This window comes from Centroberyx gerrardi, chromosome 22 (genome assembly GCF_048128805.1).
Source record: "Centroberyx gerrardi isolate f3 chromosome 22, fCenGer3.hap1.cur.20231027, whole genome shotgun sequence".
NCBI classification, from domain to species: domain Eukaryota; kingdom Metazoa; phylum Chordata; class Actinopteri; order Beryciformes; family Berycidae; genus Centroberyx; species Centroberyx gerrardi.
In genome coordinates, this window is record NC_136018.1 from 16,998,832 (window position 1) to 17,022,786 (window position 23,955).

General features: G+C 42.6%; 1 protein-coding gene across 1 annotated transcript; it reads left to right on the forward strand.

The window, feature by feature from the left end:
* Nucleotides 1-2,042: 2,042 nt before the first annotated feature.
* Nucleotides 2,043-18,284, forward strand: LOC139914259 (kinesin-1 heavy chain-like). The gene is made up of 26 exons (XM_071902525.2): nucleotides 2,043-2,171; nucleotides 6,751-6,838; nucleotides 6,974-7,047; nucleotides 7,153-7,257; nucleotides 7,366-7,414; nucleotides 7,638-7,693; nucleotides 8,255-8,342; nucleotides 8,907-9,031; nucleotides 9,579-9,683; nucleotides 10,230-10,375; nucleotides 10,505-10,653; nucleotides 11,650-11,849; nucleotides 12,871-12,939; nucleotides 13,304-13,510; nucleotides 13,636-13,779; nucleotides 14,035-14,223; nucleotides 14,600-14,717; nucleotides 14,972-15,024; nucleotides 15,170-15,279; nucleotides 15,372-15,473; nucleotides 15,567-15,627; nucleotides 15,733-15,804; nucleotides 16,603-16,707; nucleotides 16,824-17,040; nucleotides 17,770-17,902; nucleotides 18,278-18,284. The coding sequence occupies exons 1-26, from the start codon at nucleotides 2,043-2,045 to the stop codon at nucleotides 18,282-18,284; spliced, it is 2,901 nt and encodes a 966-aa protein (XP_071758626.2).
* The last annotated feature ends 5,671 nt before the right edge of the window (nucleotides 18,285-23,955 follow it).

Sequence of the window (23,955 nt, forward strand, 5' to 3'; positions counted from 1 at the left end):
TTACCACAAGATTTATCAATTAAGCGCTACGTTGTTGAACTTTCAAGATGAGCTTGGTCAAATTAAGCTTATCAGAAAAAAAAATGGCCTGCAAGTTTCTCCAGAAATGAAAATCCTGTGATTTCAGCACTATCCTGTGCTGAAATCAGTTATACAAAGAAAGAAAGTCTTGCCTTTTCTCCTCTAAACCAAATCGGACAATTAAGAATGTTTCTGGTGTTCAAAAACCTGGCTTTAGGTCAGTCCAGCAGAGTTTGAACAAGTAAAAGGATAAGCACAAAATTCTGGCCAGGAAGTTTGGATTAGAAATAGATACAGTACTTTGATTTCCATGAAAATGACTCTTGTGTCTTGAAACTTTGTCTCCAGGCGAAATCTTTAAGAAATATAGGCGTGTAAAGCCATGCAACATTTCTCAGGCACACCACTTCTCAGTCCTCAGGATAAATATCTGATTTCCAACTGAATCACAGTCAGCCTTCACCAGTGTGCTGCTGCTCAGGCTTCCTGTAGTGATTTCCTCTGGGTTGCTGCAGGCTACAGCACGAGCCACAGAGACACACACGTGGAGGTCTTGAGATAAATCTGTTGAGCTCAGATCCTGCAATGACAAGAAGGGAGTACTGGGAAGTGTACAGGACAAACATGTGTGGAGGGGAGGATGGTAGGAACAGCTCACAGGTCCTCCGAGGCACATCAAGATGTTCATTATTACTTCGATTTATCCCTCACAGGAACACACACACACACAGATCGTTTGCAATCCAATTCATTGTGAATAATCCATGTAAAACAATCCTCCTTCAAAACAACAGGGGGCTCTTATATCCAACAATCTCATCTACTGTATCACTATAAGTAATATGAAACCAACAAACACAAAGCAGAAGAAAGTGGCACAGAATATAAATATCACAGTTTCTGAGCCCCATATCAAACAAGAGCAGGTGTAGTCTGCATAGGCTACACTTACACAGATATACTTTTATTATGTAAAATATATAGATTGGGTAACATGGTTGCCAACAGACCGGATGACAAAAAGACAATTTGCCCACAGGGATCAACAAAGTATCACATTATTATTATTTAGTTATACTTCCATCAGCTGTCCCATAGATGTGACTAAGCTATTTCACACATGCGTTCTGCTCAGCTGACATGTGCCCTGCTCATCTGATCTGATGTATCAGTCAGACCCGCCCTGCCCACAGCTGAACTTGGAGTTTCCCAGCCATTTTACTCATCCATTCACTTCTTTCATCTGTGCATGACAGTGACTGCATTGCAAACTATCTCCTCTTCGTTGGATTTTCTCTTTTTAGATGTAAACCCGTTGAACACAGAAGATTCTCTGTACTATATTGTTTCTCAAATAATCTTCCTCATCTTTGAGTATCATCATCCTGGATTGTTCTAGCGACTGATGATCAGCGGTGCTGACGTCACCTTACTCGGTCGGACCAATGTCAAGCTAGCCATAACAAAAAAATAAAACATCCGGTCAGATTTTTCAAAGTAAAACCCTTATTCACGAACATAGGTTGCAACAGTTTTTATAATGAGTATACAAAGTCCGCTCATAGCGCAATAGCTTTCACTGGGAAGCTATTATTATAAGCTATTATTTTACAGCTGTAGTTTCACTGTTTGACACGTTTTTTTGTTGCCAAATTTTATTTTGAAGGCAAGATCGCTTAACTTCCGGCTTGATTCTGCCTAACTTGACGCAGCTGCACGTCGGCCGGTGGTCCGATGCGCTGCAACTGTCTGCTTCAGAGTCGGGCGGTGCAGCAGGTGCACCAGCATGACTTTAACATCTAATAGAAATTATTCAGTTTTTGCAGTTGTAAATATTTTTGAGGACTGTTCGAATACATTTTCCCGAGTCAGGTGAAACTGCAGCCGTGCACCAACTCACCAGGGCCCAGGGGCGCGGTGTCCCGTTTGCCTCCTACCGGACGCTCCCGACTTTGTCGCTTTTGTAGCTGTCAAGATCTGGACCGGCGGACCGACTCCTCCATCCACCCTCAGCGGCGAAGATGGCGGACCCCCCGGCGGAGTGCACTATCAAAGTGATGTGCCGTTTCAGGCCGCTGAACAGCTCCGAAGTGGCCCGAGGAGACAAGTACATCGCGAAGTTTCAAGGGGACGAGTGTGTGCAGATTTCGGTACGTTAGTTAGTTCATAGCACTAGGACAGACTGAACTCAGCGGTCCAGTTGTTGCGTTTAAGTTAGTAGCCAGCACTTTTCATTCAGATAGATGTCCAGCTAACGAGAGATAGCCTTGCCAGTGAAAGTCAAATTTGCACAAAATTAGCTACCCAATTGTCGATGTGTATAGTTGTATTATAAAGCGGATAGTTGTGGTCCTTAGTTCTGATTGGCTGAGTCACAGTAAACACACACCTGTGACCGCAGAACAGCTAACTGAAATATTGATGCATTAACCCCAAAATAGCTCTCATAACTGTACGTACAAGCAGCCACTTTGTTTAGGTACTGTTCCAGAGCTGTATTGATTGGTGGAAGGCTTAATTATTATCGAGTAAAATCAAATAATTTATTGAACATTTGCGCTAAATTTGCCGGTTCCTGGGACACATGACCAACACCGGCGTACATCACCTGCCGACGCCTTTGCAAATAAACTTGGTTGTAACCTAGCCCCGAAAGAAATCCCACCAATATGCAAAAATCTGGCAATTTGTTGTGGCTTTGCTTATCGGCAAACGTATATGGAGGACCACAAGTGTCACGGAAATAGTAATAAAGCATTTCATTAATTAATAACTAATTGTACAATAAAAATAGGCATTAATAAATTTCTTTACAAATTAATTTATTAATCTATGAATAAATAGACTAAATTACAAAGTAATTCATTATTTGATATTTTAATGGGCAATAAAAAGAGGAATTATAAAAAGAATTTACAAATGAAATATTAATCCATCAATAAATAGTTCAAATTAAAAAGGGATTTACAAAAACAACCATAAAACAGTCAATCAAGTACATCATTTAAAAATACATTAATGAATTCATAAATAAATAATGGAATTTAAAAATCTATTTGAAAATGCAGTTTAAAAAGAGAAATAAATAACTGGATTCACAAATTGAATTAGAATACAGATTTTAATCAGGCATTTAAAAGGGCAATTTCCTTTCCCATTTGCATTTCCATTTCCCCGCTGCTTTTCCTTTTCCTTTTCCTATTAGCTATTCCATTTGCTTAGTCATTTAGCTTCTCCTTTTAGCCTCTCCATTTAGCCTTTCGTGACACTTTGGGCCTTGCGCTGGTAAAACTAGGTAAAACAATGCAAATTAGCCATGGGATGTAACAAGCTCTCTGATTGGCTGTCACCTGACATGTCATATGCAGATGTATGACATGGATGTGGGAAGGAGAAGGTAACCAATCAGAGAGCTTGTTACATCCCATGGCTATAGCCACTCTTCAATTTGGCATACATATAATATACCAAGCACAATTTACTTTTTACTTGGTTCGCCTGTTACCCTTTCAATCCTTTTACACGAAACATACACAGTGGAAGCCTGGAGCGAGCCATGTGAACCAATTCTAAAATTGAAATTTTATTGAAAGTATTGCTGATTGGTGGGTTATTTGTATACCGAACTAAAAAGTCGTTTCTAGTGATTCAGCAAAGGTCGTACTGTGTCAGGTATGTACTTCTGCCGAAAAGTAGTGCCACTACATTGCCAAGTTATTGAATGGAGTTTGGCTTGAGGGTCTCTCCATGCAACAGAATGGAATTTATCGGGGTTGTAACCTAAGATGTCAACCTTTGTTTTGTGTGAATGAATGAAATAGCTAGCTAAAGAAGCTATGAGATAATCACAAATGTCTTTGGTGGGACTGTTCATTAATACATCCGCCATGGACCGCTGGCTTCCTGTCAGGAGCCTTTTCCTCATGGTGGTTATGGCCCATTTGATGGAGGTTTTAGTTTTATGACATTCATTAGCGCCAGACATGAGACTTGTTTTTTTTATGCTTGGTTCATGGATGCCCACACATGCTCATAAGTGATAGTGGCTGATGCATATAAGTAACGGAAAAGTAGGAATGTATTGTTCCCTGTGGAAAATTATAAACTCCTCCAGCTGTTCGTGACCATTGAAAATTAGAAGGATGAATGGCTGCTTTCTTCAGAAGTACTGACTTCCTTACATAGGCCTAGTGATAACCAATTGCTTCTAACGCAAAGGGTTGATGAAGCACTGCTAAACCAGCATTAGACTAGGTCATCTGATTTTTTTTTTAATGCAGTTAGTAAAAGTAACACAAGGGCTCTTAATAGTCGAAACCCACTTCCCAGTCTTGATCTCTAACATCATTGAGCTGGTAATCCCACTGTTACCATCGCATACCCTCATATTGCACATATCAGATACTGACCCTGATGTGTAATCTTTGGAGATAGGGGCTCTTTGTGCGTGTTTGTAGTGCTTTCCCATAATCTGACATAATACGTTTCAGCTGTTTCAAATGTGTTCAGTTGTGCCAAGGAGTAGCCTAATAACTGGACTGTACAGTAGACAGCCTGGCACGCAGAGACAAATCGACTAGTTCATCTCTCACTCACCTACAGGACACTGCTGCTGAGGTAATGGCATCAACACTTGGTGAGTCTGGCTGGCAGCAGGGATAGGGACAACGTCTAAATGCAGATTCTCCGGGAAATGGAAATCTGATGAAGTCAGTTCCTCCATCTGAGATGAAATGCTTATCCCTGCTTCTACATTGGGCACTGCTTTGGGACCAAACCTATCAAAAAATGACTCTACTTCCGCGAGAGGGTTGAAGGAATTAATTTTTGCTGCATAGCATTTGCACCTTGTCTCATATTTTGGTGACTATGGGGGAGGCATACAAGCAGATTCAACAGGTCAAGTCTGTGTAGAGTTTGTAACGCCCCACAAACCGGCAGCTCTTCTGATTTACCTTGGATACACAGTGCCACAACAACTTTTGAGACCTGGGTTTTGGTGTGTTTCACAGCATCTGAAGAGCAACCTGCCAATCATCCAAATCCCAACAGTAATTAGCTGTACAGATAGTGATGTAGACAGAGTGGGCAGTGTAGCTTCACACCAAAATAACCTGACCTCCATGAAGAAAGTGTTGGAAAGTCTGATTCTGACTGATTAAGGAGAACAAAGCTGCATCTAACTGATGAAATGAGTCTGTTTTTAATCTTTAATTGCATTTACAATTTGTAAACTACTTTATTTGTTTATTTGACAGGGACAGTGCACAATATAACATATTGCACCAGAGTATAGCCAGAGGCTAAATTGCATATGTATACAATAATACAAAGCATAATAAATACAGTAATACAAACCACATTAACTAATACACTATACAATAATTGTAATGCACTGTTCAACCTGTAAAGTGCAAAATCCATTCATATAAATACACTATAATATGCTAAAAATAAACAATGTAATATAAAACAAAATCTCACAGTATTTCACCAATATGATGACTCAGTTATCGAAGATGGGCTTGATAAGAACAGAGTCTGTTGACTTCTTTGTATTTGGTGTCAGTGATTATCATTATAATTTCTTTTTGGCTAGTCTTTGGCTCCAATTCATTTAGTTGCATTTGAAGAACTTCTATCACCATGTAAATGTCATCCAATATGAAAGAGTTATGCCTGTTGATATGTTGTGTAGCAGCCAGTGGGTTTGACAATCAGGCATCCATGCAGGCTTTTATTCTCTCATGTCCCATGTGTCCAGGTCTCCTTAGGTGAAAGCTCTATATGAGAAAATTGTGGAGGCATAAGAAATATGTCACTTGCTCTGTCTTGTCAGTCAGGTGGATTGTCTGCCATGTGATATACAACTATCTATTCTTCTCAGAGCGCCCCTTTACACCTGCCATTGACAGTCATCTTGTATCCAGATTGCATCGAGATATGATATGACTTAACTGGGTTACATTTACACCTGCACATTTAAGTCTGATGCCTCACCAAAACATACATTTCTGTAATATGTACATACTTAAAAATTGACAAAAATGACTTGTGTCATTTGTTCTCCATCTAGAAGTGCATTTTTGACAAGTATGTTATTGTCTGAGCTGTCTGCCATCTGTCTTGATTTGCATGCACTTTCAGGTTGGAAGGTTTATTTCCATCCACCTCCGGAGCTGGTTTGGATGATCGGGGAGAAACGGAGGCAGAATAGCCAACGTAATGTTCTCCAATCAATCAATGGACAATTCTGTGCCATTTCCTAAGCCACACAAAATGAGAAGGGGGTGTCTGATTCAGCTGGTAGTGATTCATATTGGCTTCTGGTAAATGAATTGTCTGGATTGCTTCTCTGATGACCGGCCAGCAAAGAGTTTGCATTTTAAAAATACACAGACAGAGACAGGACGTCTTGGCCAGACTTGTTGCTGTCTCAGTTTATTACATGCTGATTGTCTGAACTGGGAAAAGTGAGACAACAGTTTGACTTCCAATAAAACCCTTAGGTTCCATCAGTGGACAAACCCAACTATCCTGCACTGTCTGGAACTAAATGGCCTGGCTATGAGTGAGAGGGTTTTTCTCCTGGTTTTGTAAGATGATGGTAGATATATATTCTGGACCATGTTGTGAGTGCCCCACCTGTCTAGTTAATGTCTTGCAGGTTAACATAACTTACCAGCCATTGGTTTGTTGCTCACCACTGCCACCCCTTCTCCTCTGCAGGGTAAACCGTACCACTTTGACCGTGTGTTCCAGTCCAGCACCACTCAGGAGCAATTCTACAATGCTGTCGCTCAGAAGATTGTCAAAGGTAAGCTGTAGATTACAGATGTGGTCTCACTGACTGACCATGCATAGCTCTGGAGCTTATGTAATGTTAGGCTAAGGAAATACTCTTACAGCACAAACCCTCGATATTATGTCTGTTGTCTTTGTCTGTACTCAGATGTCCTGGACGGCTACAATGGGACAATATTTGCCTATGGGCAGACATCATCTGGCAAAACGCACACAATGGAGGTAATATAAGATAATGTTGTGTTTTCTAATGCATATAATTACAATGAATGAAAATGTTCTGTACTAGCTGCTCTATACCATTTTTTTAATCTTTCTCTCATAAAGGGGAAACTCCATGACCCGGAAATGATGGGGATCATTCCCAGAATTGTTCAAGACATCTTCAACTACATTTATTCCATGGATGAGAACTTGGAGTTTCATATCAAAGTATGCCATTATTAGTAACCTCCTAAACTGGTGCTCAAATGCTTTTAACTGGCAGCGAACACAAGTCATAATGTAGGCAAAGTCTAATTAGAGGCTTCTGCTTTGCAGGTTTCATATTTTGAAATTTATTTGGACAAAATCAGGGACCTATTGGATGGTATGTATTGTTTTTCTTGTGGCTTGTTACTGTTGTCCTTCAGTTTCTTTGAATGTTGATGTACAGGCTATTCCCAATACAACAGGTCCAAACAACATGTTTCCTCCAGACTGAAGTCTTCTCTCATGCTGTCAGCAGTAGTACACCTGAATTTGTGGAATTTGTCACAAGAAGAACCACATGTTTAATCAACTCGATTTTTACTCTCTCTTTTCCTCCACAGTAACAAAGACCAACCTTTCAGTACATGAGGACAAAAACAGGGTGCCCTATGTCAAGGTGAGGCACATGGTGAATTAAAAGACCGTAACAATGATGTCACATGGCCAATGTCATGTTGAGCTTGTGGAAAATTTGATGTTGAACATGATTCAACGCAGCCATTCCTAAACTCTTTGAGGTGCAGCATTTATTCTGATTAACCCTGAGGTTCCTCAGCAGAATCGCACAGTCACAAGAAACAAGTTTGTCCCAGACAGTTATAGACATAATATGTTATTGTCCATAAGAGACACAACTGTGACCTGTAGGATGAGAACTACTAGTATGTTGCATAACCTGCTCAATGAAGACTTCTTTCACATTCCATTGGATGTACAATCACTACATCTATTGGAACATGAACCATGGTTCATATTGGAATGCCAATTCCACCATGAATTTGCACACAAAGAGCGAGAAGATTAGAGAGAATATTAATAATAAATACTAAGAATTTCTCCCCTCCCCCTTTTGAAAGCATCAGCCTTATATAGCATGGTTTACTCCCCAGATACTTGTCCCTTTGTAAAGCCGGCCGATTGAAAACAGTGGTTCCTTGTGCTGTGCATGTATCCCCAGGGGTGTACCGAGCGTTTTGTGTGCAGTCCTGAGGAGGTCATGGACACCATAGACGAAGGCAAAAACAACAGACACGTGGCCGTCACAAGTGAGTAGCTACACTGAGCGCCTTCAGTGCTGCTGCCTCTCATGGGTTCAGCCTCACCGGGTCTCCTGACCGCGTCCAGGCTCTCATCAGCCACGGAGCTATCTGTGCTAAACAGGCGAGGCGTCGTCCGCTGAATGAATTTCGCGGCGGCGAAGTAAAAATAAACGTGGGTCTTTATGCCTGCTTGCACACTGGCTCCATAACTTTCCCGTGATGCCGCTTGGTATTACTTTTCCCGGAAATCTGGCAGGACTTTAAACTCTCTGGTGCATCTTCAGATTATCTTGGATTTCATAACACTTGTTTGTATCTCATTTGTGTAAAAATCTGTTTAAGACAGGAAAGCATATTGCCATTGCTCAGACAAAAACACTGTGTTGATTTTGATCATTGATAAACTTCATGTAGCTATTGAAAAACTCAGTGAGATTTCATTGATGTTGGTACACACATATCTGTTTTCAATAGCATACTCATTTCTATGATTAGCAAAATGGCTAACTGGTGTGTGTGTGTGTGTGTGTGTGTGTGTGTGTGTGTTGTGCGTGCACATGTGCGTCTCAGACATGAACGAGCACAGTTCCAGAAGTCACAGCATCTTCCTCATCAACATCAAGCAGGAAAACACTCAGACTGACCAGAAACTCACTGGCAAGCTCTACCTCGTCGATCTGGCTGGCAGTGAAAAAGTACAAGACTCTCTCTCTCTGTTTTTGCCCAACCTTTTCATTTGAGTTCTGTTATTGCTGGTTACAGCCATGGAATTAATGTGTTATTTTATTTAAGTACAACAATTGTCCGCCCCTTGGCCACCAGAAGCACAGTTGGCCTGCCACTGTATTGATAACTTTGATAACGAAGCTTCATGAGCACCCTGCTGCTGCTTCTTCGTTTCAGCTAGGGACACCACAGTAATCTGTCCATCAATATATGCTGCTGATGAGCCGAGGATAGCACTAAGCTCAGGTTGGCAAAGCTTTAACATGCTTTGTCAACCTTCTTTTCCTAAGATCTTTTTGTTGCCCGATAGATTATTCACCTCCCCACATTTTCTTTGTTGTTATTTGACTGTTTTGGAGAGTTATGACCAGATTGTGATCCGATATCAGTTGCGTAGTGTAATCCTCTTAAGCATCGTTTCAAATGCTATGATCTGGTTCCAGGCTTATCATGATATCTGTTTTGTGTTTGGCTTGTTCTCATCTGAAATGTGTGTGTGTGTGTGTGTGTTTGAAGGTGGGTAAAACTGGAGCAGAGGGCACAGTGCTGGATGAAGCCAAGATGATCAACAAGTCCCTGTCGTCACTGGGAAACGTCATTTCAGCTCTGGCAGAGGGCTCGGTGAGATAGTTACCAACCTTCCTAAGAGAAACTGTAACGGGGGGGGACAGTCTGAGATTTGGGAAGGTGTGTTTATAGATTGGGAGTGGACAATGCAGAATATTGTGTAAGCATTGGTGCCTGTGTAAGAGGTTTCTAGCGTGGTTGGTCCCATGCTACCTTCATAGTTGTCATTGTCCCTTTTAACTTCCACGTTAAATAGCTAGAGGACAGATCCAGCAGCTGTAATTAGGGTTCCCACAAAGGTCTGGAAAATATGGAAAGATATGGAATTATTTTGGTGAAATTATTTTGAAAATTTCCCTTAAAAAGTCAGACGTATAAACCAATGATTAAGTTATTTAGTTTATACGTCTGACTTAAATTAAAGTCTTGAAAAGTATGTCAAATGTATAGGAATCCTGTATAATACTGTGGCAAATGAACGTTATAGCTGTAAAATAAAGCCTGGAAATATTCATGGCGACATTAATCTCATTTCACAGTAGAAATAGCATGTTGGCCCAATAGACTCTGGGCTAATTTGTGCCACTTTTCCTCTGTCAGACCTACGTGCCGTACAGAGACAGCAGGATGACCAGGATCCTGCAGGACTCCCTGGGAGGGAACTGCCGGACCACCATGGTCATCTGCTGCTCGCCCTCCGCTTTCAACGAAGCCGAGACCAGGACCACACTCCTGTTTGGACAGAGGTATACAGTATACATACACACATACTCTCTCTCACACACACACACACACACACACACTATAAACTGCTGCTGCCGATACAGTCGAAACAGATTGTATTTTTCTCTTTTCTCACTTTTCTGTCCCACTAGGGCGAAGACCATCAAGAACACGGTGAGTCTGAACGTGGAGCTGACGGCAGAGCAGTGGAAGAAGAAGTGGGAGAAGGAGAAGGAGAAGAACAAGACCCTGAAAAGCACAGTCACCTGGCTGGAGAACGAGCTGAACCGCTGGAGGAGCGGTGAGAAACATGTCACAGTTTTATTATTTGCCATTTCAATGATTTTGTGTGGGTCAAACGGTTCCTCTGCAGGTCTGGAAATGTATGGGAAAGGAATATCACTTCCATATGGTACAACGTTTAGGTAGAGCACAAAAAGTCCTTGTCCCAATACACACACATGAAGACATATAGACCCGCTGATATTTCATATATTGTGTTATGTGTTGTCAAGAATAATCCTTAGCTAATGGGTCATGTGGCCTACTTGATAGTCATATTTCCCAGCCTCTGTCAGTATATATTATATTGAAATCCGACAAACTTTCCAACCCAGTCAGCACAACATATTCTGGGAAAAAGTGTGGTATTTTGAAATGGGAAGACGTGTGGGAACTCTGGTTTTAATCTCTTTTAGTCTCTCATGTGCTGATTGCAAATGAAACGATGAGTCCAACTGGTGATTGGCGAACTCAGTTTGGTTTGTCACAGTTTGGATAAGACATGGTTGAAGGACCTGCCAGGTCTCTCACTGATGAGAAGTAGCATCTCGCAGTCAAGCTCCCACATGTTCTTGTCATAGTGCATTACGGCTGAATCACACTGCTCCTATTTTGGGCTTCACCAGGATATGGTCGGCTTGTGGCATGGGAACCAAAGAAAGAGTCCTTTGTTTTCAAGATCCATATTGGCCATGCAATAAAGAATATTGCTATTGTTCTCCAATTCAAAATCTTCGCATGATCATGCCTAATACTAATTTTAGATTTCAGGGCTTGTGATTAGTTGTCCAGCATGTTTATTGTGTAGCATGTATTGTAATGTTTCCACCTTATGGGGATGAGTTGATATGAGGTCTAGAGTTAGATTTCGTGCCAGTTTTGACAGAATGACTTGTGTATCAACTTTTCCCTGACCCGTTTGCTGGTGAGATCAAAAGTTACCAGGAAAAGAGGAATGTGAGAATATTCAGTTCCAGTCTCTGACCCATGCTCTTTTCTCTGCTGCCCCCTGCAGGAGAGAATGTGCCGGTGGCTGAGCAGTTCGACAAGGAGAAGGCCAAAGCGGAGGTCCAGGCCCTGGACAATGTGCTCAACAATGACAAGACGGCGCCCTCGCCTGCCGCCACCAGCCTCCCTGGAGTCAAACTCACCGACGCCGAGAAACAGAAATGTGAGGCAGAGCTGGCCAAGCTCTACAAAGAGATGGATGACAAGGTGAAGAGGCCTGTACAGTCCACACTGTGGTTTAGTCAGAGAACTTCTGTTATATGGGCAAATTGCTTGTCTTTGGACCTCTGACATCCTCTAAAAAGTGTCCGTGGTTTTTTGCAGTTTCTTGGGTGCTTTCACACCAAGTATGTTTGGAGCGGTTTATTCAAACTCTGGAGCGTTTACTCCTTGAGTTTGGTTCATTTGAGCAGGTGCCATTCAAACTCGGGGGGGCACTAACTAGCCACGTTGAGACGCCTGAAAATGCAGGTCTTGGTCATCTTCCAAGAGAACTGCAATGCGGTTTGTTAGGAGTGAGAACGAAATCCAAACCAACTACAGGAATTTACACCATAACACTGACTAAACAAACCAAATACAAAAATGCTACAAAGTAAACTTTCCTGCTTTGATTTGGACCAAAGAAAATGAACTGTAGGTGTGATCACACCCTTAATGGCATACTGTCCTCTCCTCACCTCACTCTCAGAATGCTAGACATGCTCTTTCAAACACCATTGAATTGATTTGTATTATCTTTGACAAGTTGAACCCATAAATGCAGAGGACCAAAAGCTTTGAAAAAGACATAGTTTGCAATGACGTGAAAAACAAAAGGTATTTATCTGAGTTTTTAATGCACCTTACCACCAACATTTGGACAGGTATGCTAATATTATGGTGTTAACATTAACTACATTTGTAACTATATTGCTATGCGATCCAATGGGATACTCCCAAAATATGATCCTAATTGCTCGCAATGCCACTTTTGGCCAGCAGATGCCGTGGTTGGATGCTGTATTTAACATTGCTTTGGTCTGAATGGAAATAAACACATGAATGGTGTGTTTTTTTTTATTTTATAGGATTTTCCAGTCAAGACGAGGGCGTTCTGTGTTTTGAAGGCCATGACTATAAAACACTACGGGGAAACCATTCATTCACGAACACTAATCTCTCTCTTTTCCTCTCTCACACATCCCTCGCTCCCTCCTGCCATCCTTCCATCCTTCCCTTTCTCCAGGACGATGAGATCAACCAGCAGTCTCAGTTGGTGGAGAAGCTGCAGCAGCAGATGTTGGACCAGGAGGAGGTAAGCCCCCCCGCCGCCCCGCAGCCCTCCAGCCCTTCCTGTTAGCACAGGCCCAGGCTGACGACTGTTAGCAGACCATTAGCGCCCCTGCAGGAGAGCAAGCTCCCACAGCAAGCTCAGGGAAACGGGGGAACCTTACGAGATTAAACACATGAGGGTTTTATTTAAATAGAAATGTGTTTTGTGGATGCTGATGCTGTTTTTAATGGGGAACATAGTTTGGGTAAACTGTTACGTAGCAAATGAAAGATCTTGAAAGCACCACCACACATCGTCTTTTTTGCCTTTTCTCCCCCTTCCAACTCGATCACATGACACTGAACATCACTTTCTTATCTCCTGCGCTCCCCATCCTCGGCTGTAGCTCCTGGCCTCGTCGCGCCGAGACCACGACAACCTGCAGACGGAGCTGAACCGGCTGCTGGCGGAGAATGAAGCGTCCAAGGAGGAGGTGAAGGAGGTGCTGCAGGCGCTGGAGGAGCTGGCCGTCAACTACGACCAGAAGAGCCAGGAGGTGGAGGACAAGGCCAAGGAGTTCGAGGCCCTCAGTGAGGAGCTTAACGAGAAGTCGGTGAGCGGATATAAAATCGGCTTCATTTTTAGTCGTTCTGGATCCATTGGGAAATCATGGCACAAGTGCGAGTACTCCATTTATGTTTTAAGTTAGGTACTAACTTGTGTTTTCGCCCCCACCAGAGTTCCTTGGCCTCCATCGACTCAGAGCTCCAGAAGCTGAAGGAGATGACCAACCACCAGAAGAAGAGGGTCACTGAGATGATGTCATCACTGCTCAAAGACTTGGCTGAGATAGGCATCGCCGTGGGAAGCAAGGACATCAAGGTTGTTATGATATGAGCTTTAGGGTTTCAAGAGAACGGGACTCATGTCCAACTCACGTTAACACATACTGACTGCCATTTTTGTAATGTTCCATTTTGTGGCTGCTTTTGTCCAAACTGCCTTACAGTACCACAATTGCATACATTCTTCGTATAAGGCACGCAAGTGGGAATCAACCCTTGGCAGTGATTTTCCAGGTGCAGAAAACATACTTCTTCTTGGGCCTGACTGCTCTTCTTTTTTCCGCCGCCTCAGCAACAAGAGAGCAGCGGCCTGATCGACGAGGAGTTCACAGTAGCCCGCCTCTACATCAGCAAGATGAAGTCGGAGGTGAAGAGCATGGTGAAGCGCAGCAAGCAGCTGGAGAGCACCCAGACCGAGAGCAGCCAGAAGATGGAGGAGAACGAGAAGGAGCTGGCCGCCTGCCAGTTACGCATCTCCCAGGTAACTGCTGGGTTTTTTCCCACCTCTGCCTTTGCCGTCATGGATACTGTCACCATAGTGACAAATGTGGTGGTTAATTAAAATGGCAGACCATGTGGCCGTCAATCAAAAGGCAGCTTTAACAAGTTGATGGGTCTCTCTCATTCTCTCTCAGTTGATGGGCCAGTTTCTCATTCAAAGATTAGTCTTTGTCTTCGAATGGAGAATTCCTGTTGCCATGTCTAACTCGTTCTGGGTTTAGGAAAGCCGTCTTTGGAGTTTGAACTGTGTGAGCTTTAATCACAAGTGACAGTATTATTGCTCTGGGTGCATTTGCATCATGTTATCTCCATCCCCCTCTCTTTTCTTTCTTTCTCTTGCCTCTCTCGGTGCGCAGCATGAAGCGAAGATCAAGTCCCTGACGGAGTATCTCCAGAATGTGGAGCAGAAGAAGAGACAGCTGGAGGAAAACGTGGACTCGCTCAATGAGGAGCTGGTCAAGATCAGCGCCCAAGGTGAGCACAACTCACCATTACATTACTGTACAAGTGGTTTTCTTGCCCCTGTAGTTCAGCACCAAGACAGTTGTGATTTTACATGTCAGTAAATGCTTGTGTTTTCCAAATCAAAAGCTTTCAATGCTAATTCAAGATGATACAACTGTAAGAATTGACTGTTGGTTTAGAAATTATTTTGTTTTTGCAGATTTCCATAGGCTTTAACAGTGTCCTCAGAATGCTAGCACCACTTATTTTCTCTGCCCTTCCAGATAAAGTCCATGCCATGGAGAAGGAGAAGATTCAATCTGCCAATGAAGTCAAGGTACAGCTAAGATCTGCTCTGTCCCTTCAGTTTTGAACATGTGACAAAACAAGGAACTAGTTATTAAGTGAATTGAATCTCTCTTTGGTGCCAGCTTGAAATGACCATGACATTACTGACCAGTTGCATGCTTCCCTCTCCTCAGGAAGCTGTGGAGAAGCAGATCCACTCCCACAGAGAGACCCATCAGAAGCAGATCAGCAGCCTGAGAGACGAGCTGGACAAAAAGGAGAAACTCATCACTGAGCTGCAGGAGTAAGACACCCAACACTTTTCCCTCTCTAATTAAACTTCACTTATGAACTGACACTAACCGGCGTCTCCCCCCGTCTCCTCTGTGTGTCCAGTCTGAACCAGAAGATCATGCTGGAGCAGGAGAGGCTGAGGGTGGAGCACGAGAAGCTCAAGACTGCCGACCAGGAGAAGAGCCGCAAGCTGCAGGAGCTCACGTACGTATCACTTATATCATCTTTCTGACAAACTACAGGTTGTTCCCCAGTGAATGTGCTCTGGTGGAGTAACATCAATTTCTGTGTCCGCAGGGTGATACAGGACAGGAGGGAGCAGGCCCGACAGGACTTGAAGGGACTGGAGGAGACTGTGGTGAGTTATTGGCGAGTGCATTTAGATCTGTATTCAGTTAATGTCTACATACGCGTTTGTGTGACACTCTACTTCTCTGAGTTGGTTTTCCCTGCCTTCACACAGGCCAGAGAGCTGCAGACGCTCCACAACCTGAGGAGGCTGTTTGTCCAAGACTTGGCCACCAGAGTCAAAAAGGTAAAACACACAGATAAGAGTTTGAGTAGTTCAAGACACAGCAGCGTCTCGCACAAAAGATCTTTGCTCCACCGCCGGCCTTTTGCAGCAGTAGAATATAATTTATCATGATGCTATACTGTATGTATCTACATATCCTACTGTTAACTGGAAGCTGCTAATGACGCAATATTTCTGAAATCACCACCCAATTGCCTCATATTGTAATTGAATCTGTTTTTGTGCGTCTCTGGTATAATATCACATGAGCCCTTCTTGCCCTAACCACAGTCATTACCTGCAATGAGACAAATGCCCCCGTATGTCTTTCATCCACCGGCTGCACTCCATTTAATTTGCACCATGCTGAAATTTTAATGAATCCGGGGGAAGACAAAAAAAACAAAAACGTCTGCAATAAGTAGGCCATCTGATTCTTCAAAGGTAGCAGCTGTAAATAAGGGATCCAAACTCCTCCTGCCCTCAGGCTGGGTCTTGATGAGATAAGCTACGACAAACCAGGCTTTGCTGGATCGGAGAGATAATGTCTCTCAGAGTCACACCCATCCAAATTCTGCTGCTTATCGCCTCTTTTAGTCGCAAATGGGATGCTTTGGCTTGTGGGGTTTTTGGTTACACACGTCCGTTAAATCTCTTTAAATACAGACACCCGGGTGGGTCGTTTCATAGATAAGAACTAAATGCAGTGAATGAGGATATTGGAGAATTGATAAATGAGTGGAGTGGTAAAACCTGGATTGATATCAGTGTGTTGATAGGTGTTATATGGTGTTAAAGCTGTGTGTTGTGTGTGAGCAGAGTGCTGAGATGGACTCAGAAGACACAGGAGGCAGCGCCGCCCAGAAACAGAAGATCTCCTTCCTCGAGAACAACCTGGAGCAGCTCACCAAAGTTCACAAGCAGGTAAAAACCACCTGAACCTAGAAGTGAGTTTCAATCGCTTTGGTTACACCAGGCTACATCCTCTCCCTCTCCTCTCCCTCTCTCCCTCTTTCTATCTGGTATCTATCTTCCTTTAGCTGGTGCGGGACAACGCTGACCTTCGCTGCGAGCTGCCCAAACTGGAGAAGCGCCTGCGGGCCACGGCCGAGCGGGTCAAAGCCCTGGAGGCGGCCCTGAAGGAGGCCAAAGAGAACGCCGCTCGTGACCGCAAGCGCTACCAGCAGGAGGTGGACCGCATCAAGGAGGCCGTCAGGGCCAAGAACATGGCCAGGAGGGGACACTCGGCTCAGATCGGTCAGTGGAGACACACACACACACACACACACACATACAAGGATGTATCATATCCTACCTTTGTGAAGATACATTGAAAGAATCTTCTAATAGACAGGATTTCCCACACAGGTATAGAAAGCCTGAAAATGTATGGAAAATGATTTATAGGTCATTTACAGGTCTTAATAAATTTGGAAATTTCACAAAGAAAAAGTATGAAAAATATGCACAGAACTTCTCACATATCTCACATATCGTCGCTGTCGGGTGAAAACTTTCTCCCAAACTATCTCCAAAATGTCAGCTTTTCAGGAACTAAGAAAAACAGTCCTGATCTTAGCTTGACCACCATGCATTTTTTGAGTTTATCCAGTGGGGGTTTGAAAGGATTTCATGAACCCAAACAGTGTAGAATTTTCCCAGCTCACAGAAGGCCATGAAATCCTTAAATTGAAGCCAAACCATGAACATCCCAAAAACTGGAGTTACAAAGTTTTCACATGACAACAGCAATATTATATTTGTTGCTGTGAAGAATAATCTCCGTCTACAGAGTGACACTGTGTAGCTAATGGGGGCTGAGCAGTATGACTATCAGCATAAATCATATTGAACTTCAAATTCAAAACCAGTCAATAAATAAAAGTATGTAATTTTGAAATTAAAATTGCATAGATGCCCCCAAACAGTGATGTCTTACCATCTGACTGTATGTAACCCATGCTGTATTTGTGTGTGTGACCCCAGCCAAGCCCATCCGCCCGGGCCAGCAGCCCGTTGCCTCTCCCACGCACCCCAGCGTCAACCGGGCCAACGTCTTCCAGAACAACCAGCCTGTTGGCATCAAGGGAGGAGGCAACAACAAGCAGGAGAAGACTGGGTACTCTCCACACTTTATATCATGTTCTCATCAGGTTGCCATTGCTGCCTTATTACAGCTTGATGCAACAACTTTGTTGAATACTCTGTTCTGATTGGTCAATGGAGGCATTCTAGGACTGCTATTTCTTCCGGTTTCCTTATTGCTCAGTTAAGAGTGAGAACCTGCTTTGCATCCGGGTCTTGATTCAACCTTATTTTGCAATAATGACCGGCTTCCTGTACATTATCTCTTACTTAACAGCTTATGGATATAAATAGACAACGTTTGATTAAATATGAGTGTGCTTATGTGGAAAAAAGTCCTACAAGTATGGTTTGTCATTTTATCTGTTTCCTTAGTTTCACTCTGTTTCTCATCTGTCTTCCCCCACAGCTGCTGAAGATGGAACATATTCACTGACACAAGAAGCAAAGATCACCCAGAGAAGTTCGCATTCCTCAACAATGAACTTTCACATGGAACCATTCTTCTAATATCGAAGTGTGTGTATATAGTAAAACATATTTGTATATCTAAGGCCTGGGTTGTGCAGTTCCTCTTTCAAGCTTTTGGTTTTCCAAGCAACAAGAAAACACTGCTGCCCTGGCAACCGACTAAAGTTAACACATCAAGTATCACATTTTTTTTTTTTTGTCAATTACTTCCTAAGATGTTAGCCTGCACTGTGCCAAGGTGAATGTACCCATCAGGGTGTCAGATGAACAAAGGCGAGATAATGGCACTAACAGGAGGACAGACCTTGATGGAAACTCCCTGCCTTATTGTACAGTTAAGAGCACCGGCCTTGTTTCTCTTATCTTTGTATTTAATATTTCTTTCGGAGGATTTCTCTGGTTGTAGCACAGCTTTTGGAACATGCACTGGTTGATACATTTTGGTAAAAATGTGAAGCAAGTTGCAGATGTTAAAAAAAAACACGCTTTTTGCTGAAACACTGGCAAATGGCGCTGCTTTATATCACATCATCACATCCAAAAGATTCTGTCAATGTACTGTATTATAGAAACAATAACGGCTGAGCTGCATCGTAAGCTAACCAGTATATCTGTACAGTATATTATGCAAGTTGCACAGTTGGAATGCAACGCCTGTCCTGTCCCATTGGGTGGTCATGCCTTCACTGTGTGGATCATGTACTGGGACAGTTGAACCATGAAAATGTCCAGTCTCACAGGACAGGGACATCTTAGTAAGACTCTGCTGCCTCTGCATCATCATTATGTCCGAATGACTGTGATGATCTGATGTATTTAACCTCCTCACTGTGGTTGAAAATCATGTTTAACAAAGTTTCTGCTGGGTGAGGAAGAACATTTCACTCCACTACACCTATAGACCAATACTGAGTTTGTCTTTTTTTTTGTTTTCCTCTTCCAGTCTATGCACATCCTGCCTTTCTGTGCCTGTGTGGTTGTTTTTTCAGTTCCTTTATCAGCTGTTCATTTCCTTTCTTTGCCACTATTTCAAAAAGTCAGCTACTCCTCCGCTTCCCACAGACTGTTTGACATCGGAACAACACTCTTGTCTCTTATTTTTGTTGGGATTGGCTTAGGGCAAGCAAGGAGGTGGGAATTGATGTCTTGTGTTTTTTCTTTCCACGCAGTCACATTATCCATTAGAGCGTCATTCTTCCACACTACAGTAGGTAGATAGAAATGTTATTTATTACTGGCTGGCTGCAGGCAAGAGTTGGAGATCACTTGTATTAGCCTTTTTTTTTTTTTGTGTACCCTTATTGAGATGGACATGTTTGTATTTACCATAAGAAACTGGATGATTGTTGCCCTGTTTTAAATAGTAGCCTTAGTGCTCCTGACTAACACTGAGCGAGTGCAATATTGACACATTATTGTGAAGATTAACTAAAAAGCCTCAGTCCAGAGGTGGGACCTGCTTTTAAAACAACTCAAATTTACTAAAATGAAAACATGTCGACAAAACTGATCCATTATATTTTTCTTTTTTCATTTCACTGAACTTTGAAGTTAACCTAAAGCACTTTGAAATGTATCTCCGAAACGAGCCTGTCGCTGACAACCTCTCAAATATTGATTGTGCTTTCCGATAACAGAAAACGAATGTATCACTGGAGTTATTTCTGTGTCTAACTTAAGGTTGAGAACTCACTGAAAGGATTGTCTGAGTGCCTGGGCGGTTTGTCCGGGCTGCAGCAGCACTGCACATGTAACTGTTAAGAGACACTGAGGGTTTGCATTGCAGTGTATTTCCACAAGTGCTTTCTGTAGCTTTCGTCCTCAAGTTCTTACCCTCGAGATGATACCAATAAAGTCTCAGAGAGAAACCTTGCTGTGATGCTTTATTTTTAGGATTTTGTAGTTTGTATGTATTTTGTATGTTAGTGTAATGCCAAATAAGGCAGCAGAATGAAGCAGGAATATGAGTCTATAGCATTGTCTAAAACAGTGGTTCTCAGCGTGGGGTCCGGGGACCACCAGGGCTCCTTGAGGGGGTTCCAGGGGGTCCCCAGCAAATTGATGAATTGTTAAACTTCACCATTATTTAATTTACAAGAAGTTATCACAATTAGAGAATGTAGAAGAATGACTATTTTGATCATGGTTTCACTGTTATCTCTCTACCTACAATACAGATAGTCATGGCATTCTGGACAAAATCAGATCTAACAATAAGAATTTTCTCAGATTTGGGTCCAAGAGACAAAATCTCATCAAATGGGGGTCCGTGGCCTTAATGTGGACTAAATTAGTGGTCCTTGATATGAAAAAGGTTGAGAATCACTGATCTAAAACACTGCTGCATACTAAACACTAGTTATTTCAAGGTTCCCACAGGCCTTTGAAATCCTTGACACTTTGTGGATTTGAGAAAAATAAAATAAGGCCTCAGAAGTTTTTGAAAGTGAATGGATGGCCTTGAAAGTACTTGAGTTTTAATGAAAATATAGCAACCAAATTCATCAATATGCCTCAGCTCTCTGTCTCTGAATGATTTCACCATGATTTCTTGACAAGATCATAAGTAGATTTAACCAATTCCATGTCTCACCCCTAAACATGTCAGTGTTGAGTAGAAAAATAGACCTTGAAAGTGATTAAAAAGTCCAGGTGGATGTGGGAACCCTGTTATTTCTCATGCCATATTCTAGTCCACATCATCTGTTGACTGCCTCTCACTTCCCTCCTGACACCAGCAGGGTGTGCTTTTAAATAAGTTCTATTACACAATGAGAACTGATATGATTAAAATACTGTCTGGGAGTTCATACATAATTCTGAAATGTAAACTTGCAGTTTTATTGCCTGCGGCAAATCCCCTGCCCCTATAGACTGAATCTATTCCATGCAAGACTTAACTGTATTCCTGGATCATCTGAACGCTAAATCATTCATGATCCTGCTTGCACAGTGAAGCTCCCTGCTGTTAGGACCAGATAGAGCTGGGCTATAATGAGGGAAGGGAAAATCATCTTTACATGTTTATCCCCAACATTTGATCATGTTTTACAGCTAAAACAGTGGGGAAATGAAAATCCAATCTAATGATGAGATTAATAATGAGAAGAAAATGTATGTTTGGAGGGGACTTGGTGTGTTTACATTCAGAGGAGGCTCAGGAGAATAGTGGCAGACAGAGGCATGACAGATGATATATTTTCAGATGTAATATTTTCAGACCCCCAAAATAGACACATTAGCTAGGCCATGGAAACACATTTAATAAGATTTTGCCTAGGAATTCCCATATAAGAAGATTTTTTTAATGATGATTTGTAATTGCGTTGTATGACTGTCTATATTGTATGTGTGGGCGATAATAGGGTGAAACAATAGATTAAGATAGTCATTCTTATACATTCTACAACAGGGATCATTTCTAGTCAATTAGCCTATAGTGAAATTAAAACTATTCCTCATTTTGCTGGGGACCCCCTGGAACCCCCTCAAGGACCCCTGGGTGTCCCCGGACCCCAGCTTGGGAACCACCGAGCAGTGAGTTGTTGGACCGGGAGGGGGCAGGCCGGCAGCGGGGCTCTGGACGCCGTCTATCAGCGCTGACAGACGGGCGGGGTGGCAGCGACAGACCGACCGCGTCTGCTGGGAGAGACCAGAGCTGCGTCAAGCGAGCGACAGACAGACAGACTGATAGCGGAAATTAGTTGACATGGCCTTCAAAATAAAAGCGTAAACTTTGTCAAATTAATTAAATAATTAGATTAGATCACTAGATTAAATATGGATTGAAACTATGTATTAACTATAGCTGTAAAAAATATGACACATTATGTATTAATCTGGATGACTTCACAGGACTGGAGCTCCCATTCAATAGCCTTTGGGAACAATTTTGCCTGCATTGTTATATCTTAAAATGGGCTTAGTAGACATCCTTCCAAGTTGTCATATATGAGTTTTATATATGTAAAGCATCTTAATGTAATTAACTGTAAGACAAGATGAGACTTTAATGATGCCTGTGGGGAAATTGGGTCACTGCAGCAGCAAATAGTAATAGAATACAGCAAAAAAAAAAAAATAGAATATAAATAAGAATATAGCAAATGGAGGTTATATAAACATATATAAACCGACAATTTCAACACCAGAACATGTTAACTATAATGTATGGGGAAATTAGTGAGCCAAATGGAGGATAAATGCAGGATATGCATAGGTTTATTCATATGGCTGTGAATACATGCCGGGAAAATGACTTTTTTTTAACTAGCAAATTTACTAGTAGCAAATTTTATACAAACCCACCCTCTCCTCTCTATTCCCCCAAAAGCCCTCCTTCCTTCAACAACCCTTAAAGTATTCACTTTCAAAGTAAAATATTAACAGTACAAAAAAGTAATTTACAAAGTAAGCGAGACTGGCACATATGGAATGATCATTAAAAGGAAAGAAATGGCTTTAAAAACAATTATATTTTAATTTCCTGCACACCACTACTTATGTCGAATATTTACTTTCACTTAATTGGTACTTTATTTTAACCCCTGCCCCCTTCAAAACAAGGAAAACTGCAACGCTCGTCAATAAGGAGTTTTACTTTGAAAGTTCTGACCGGAAGTGCCTTGAGTTTTTGGGTCTAGCTTGACAGCGCGGCAGCGAGGCGGGGGATTGCGAACAGACGGACTGACTGGAGCTCTGCAGACTCTCCGGGAGCAGCCGACACTGAAATAGGTGGGAAAAGTTCCGTCTTAACTAGCTCGCCGGTCGACACGGAGCGAGGAGAGACACAATTCGGGGTTTTTGAGGTTAGTATGGGTCATTTTGTGTCGGGGTTTCCCCATCGTTTGGTCACTGAGAGGCTATTGGTTTCTTTCGGAGTTACTTTGTTGCCATGCACGCTGTTGCAAATCGGAGGAGGGCTTGTATCCGAGTGAACCTGCAATGCTTTTGTCCGAGCGCGTAGGCGCTGGAAATTGTCACAACATTGTCTTCCAGCGGTTTAAGTGAACCAAATCAGTAATAACACCGTTGTTTTATGATGCTAGGTTGGTATTTTTCCAGCCGATTTAACATTCCACGTGACAGGTTCAGTGTGTGTGTGCTGGTTATCTGGCAATGCACCTTATAGATTTGTTCCAGCTTATTTTCTTGCGGTGTGTTTGCTCTTAACATTCGCCCCGTGAGCAGCATGTTCAGCGGGGTGTTTTCCAGCGGGCATGTCGCTGCCCTTTCTCGGTCCTGGGAATCCTCGGTGATGCCGAGGCAGAGTCCCCTTTGTTGTAAATGCATATGGATTAAACTCTTTTGTGTTGTGTTTTCTGCAGTCTATTTAGGGCTGCTAGCCGAGGGACCCTGCCCCCCACCTATAGTTCCCCTCCAGCAGGCCAGCACCCCTCCACCCCACCCCAGGCATGCTCTGCCCCCCCCGCCTCTTCCCATCCCCACGGTTTATAGAGCCAAGCTGCTTGTTGTTGTCAGGGGTTTTTTGCATTACATAATTTGAAAACTACAGTGTTTTTCATGCAATGCATATAAACCTATGGCAGTGAATACCCACACAGATGAGTTGAAATGCAGCAGCAGCAGCAGCACATGTCTGGATGGATGCTCGGC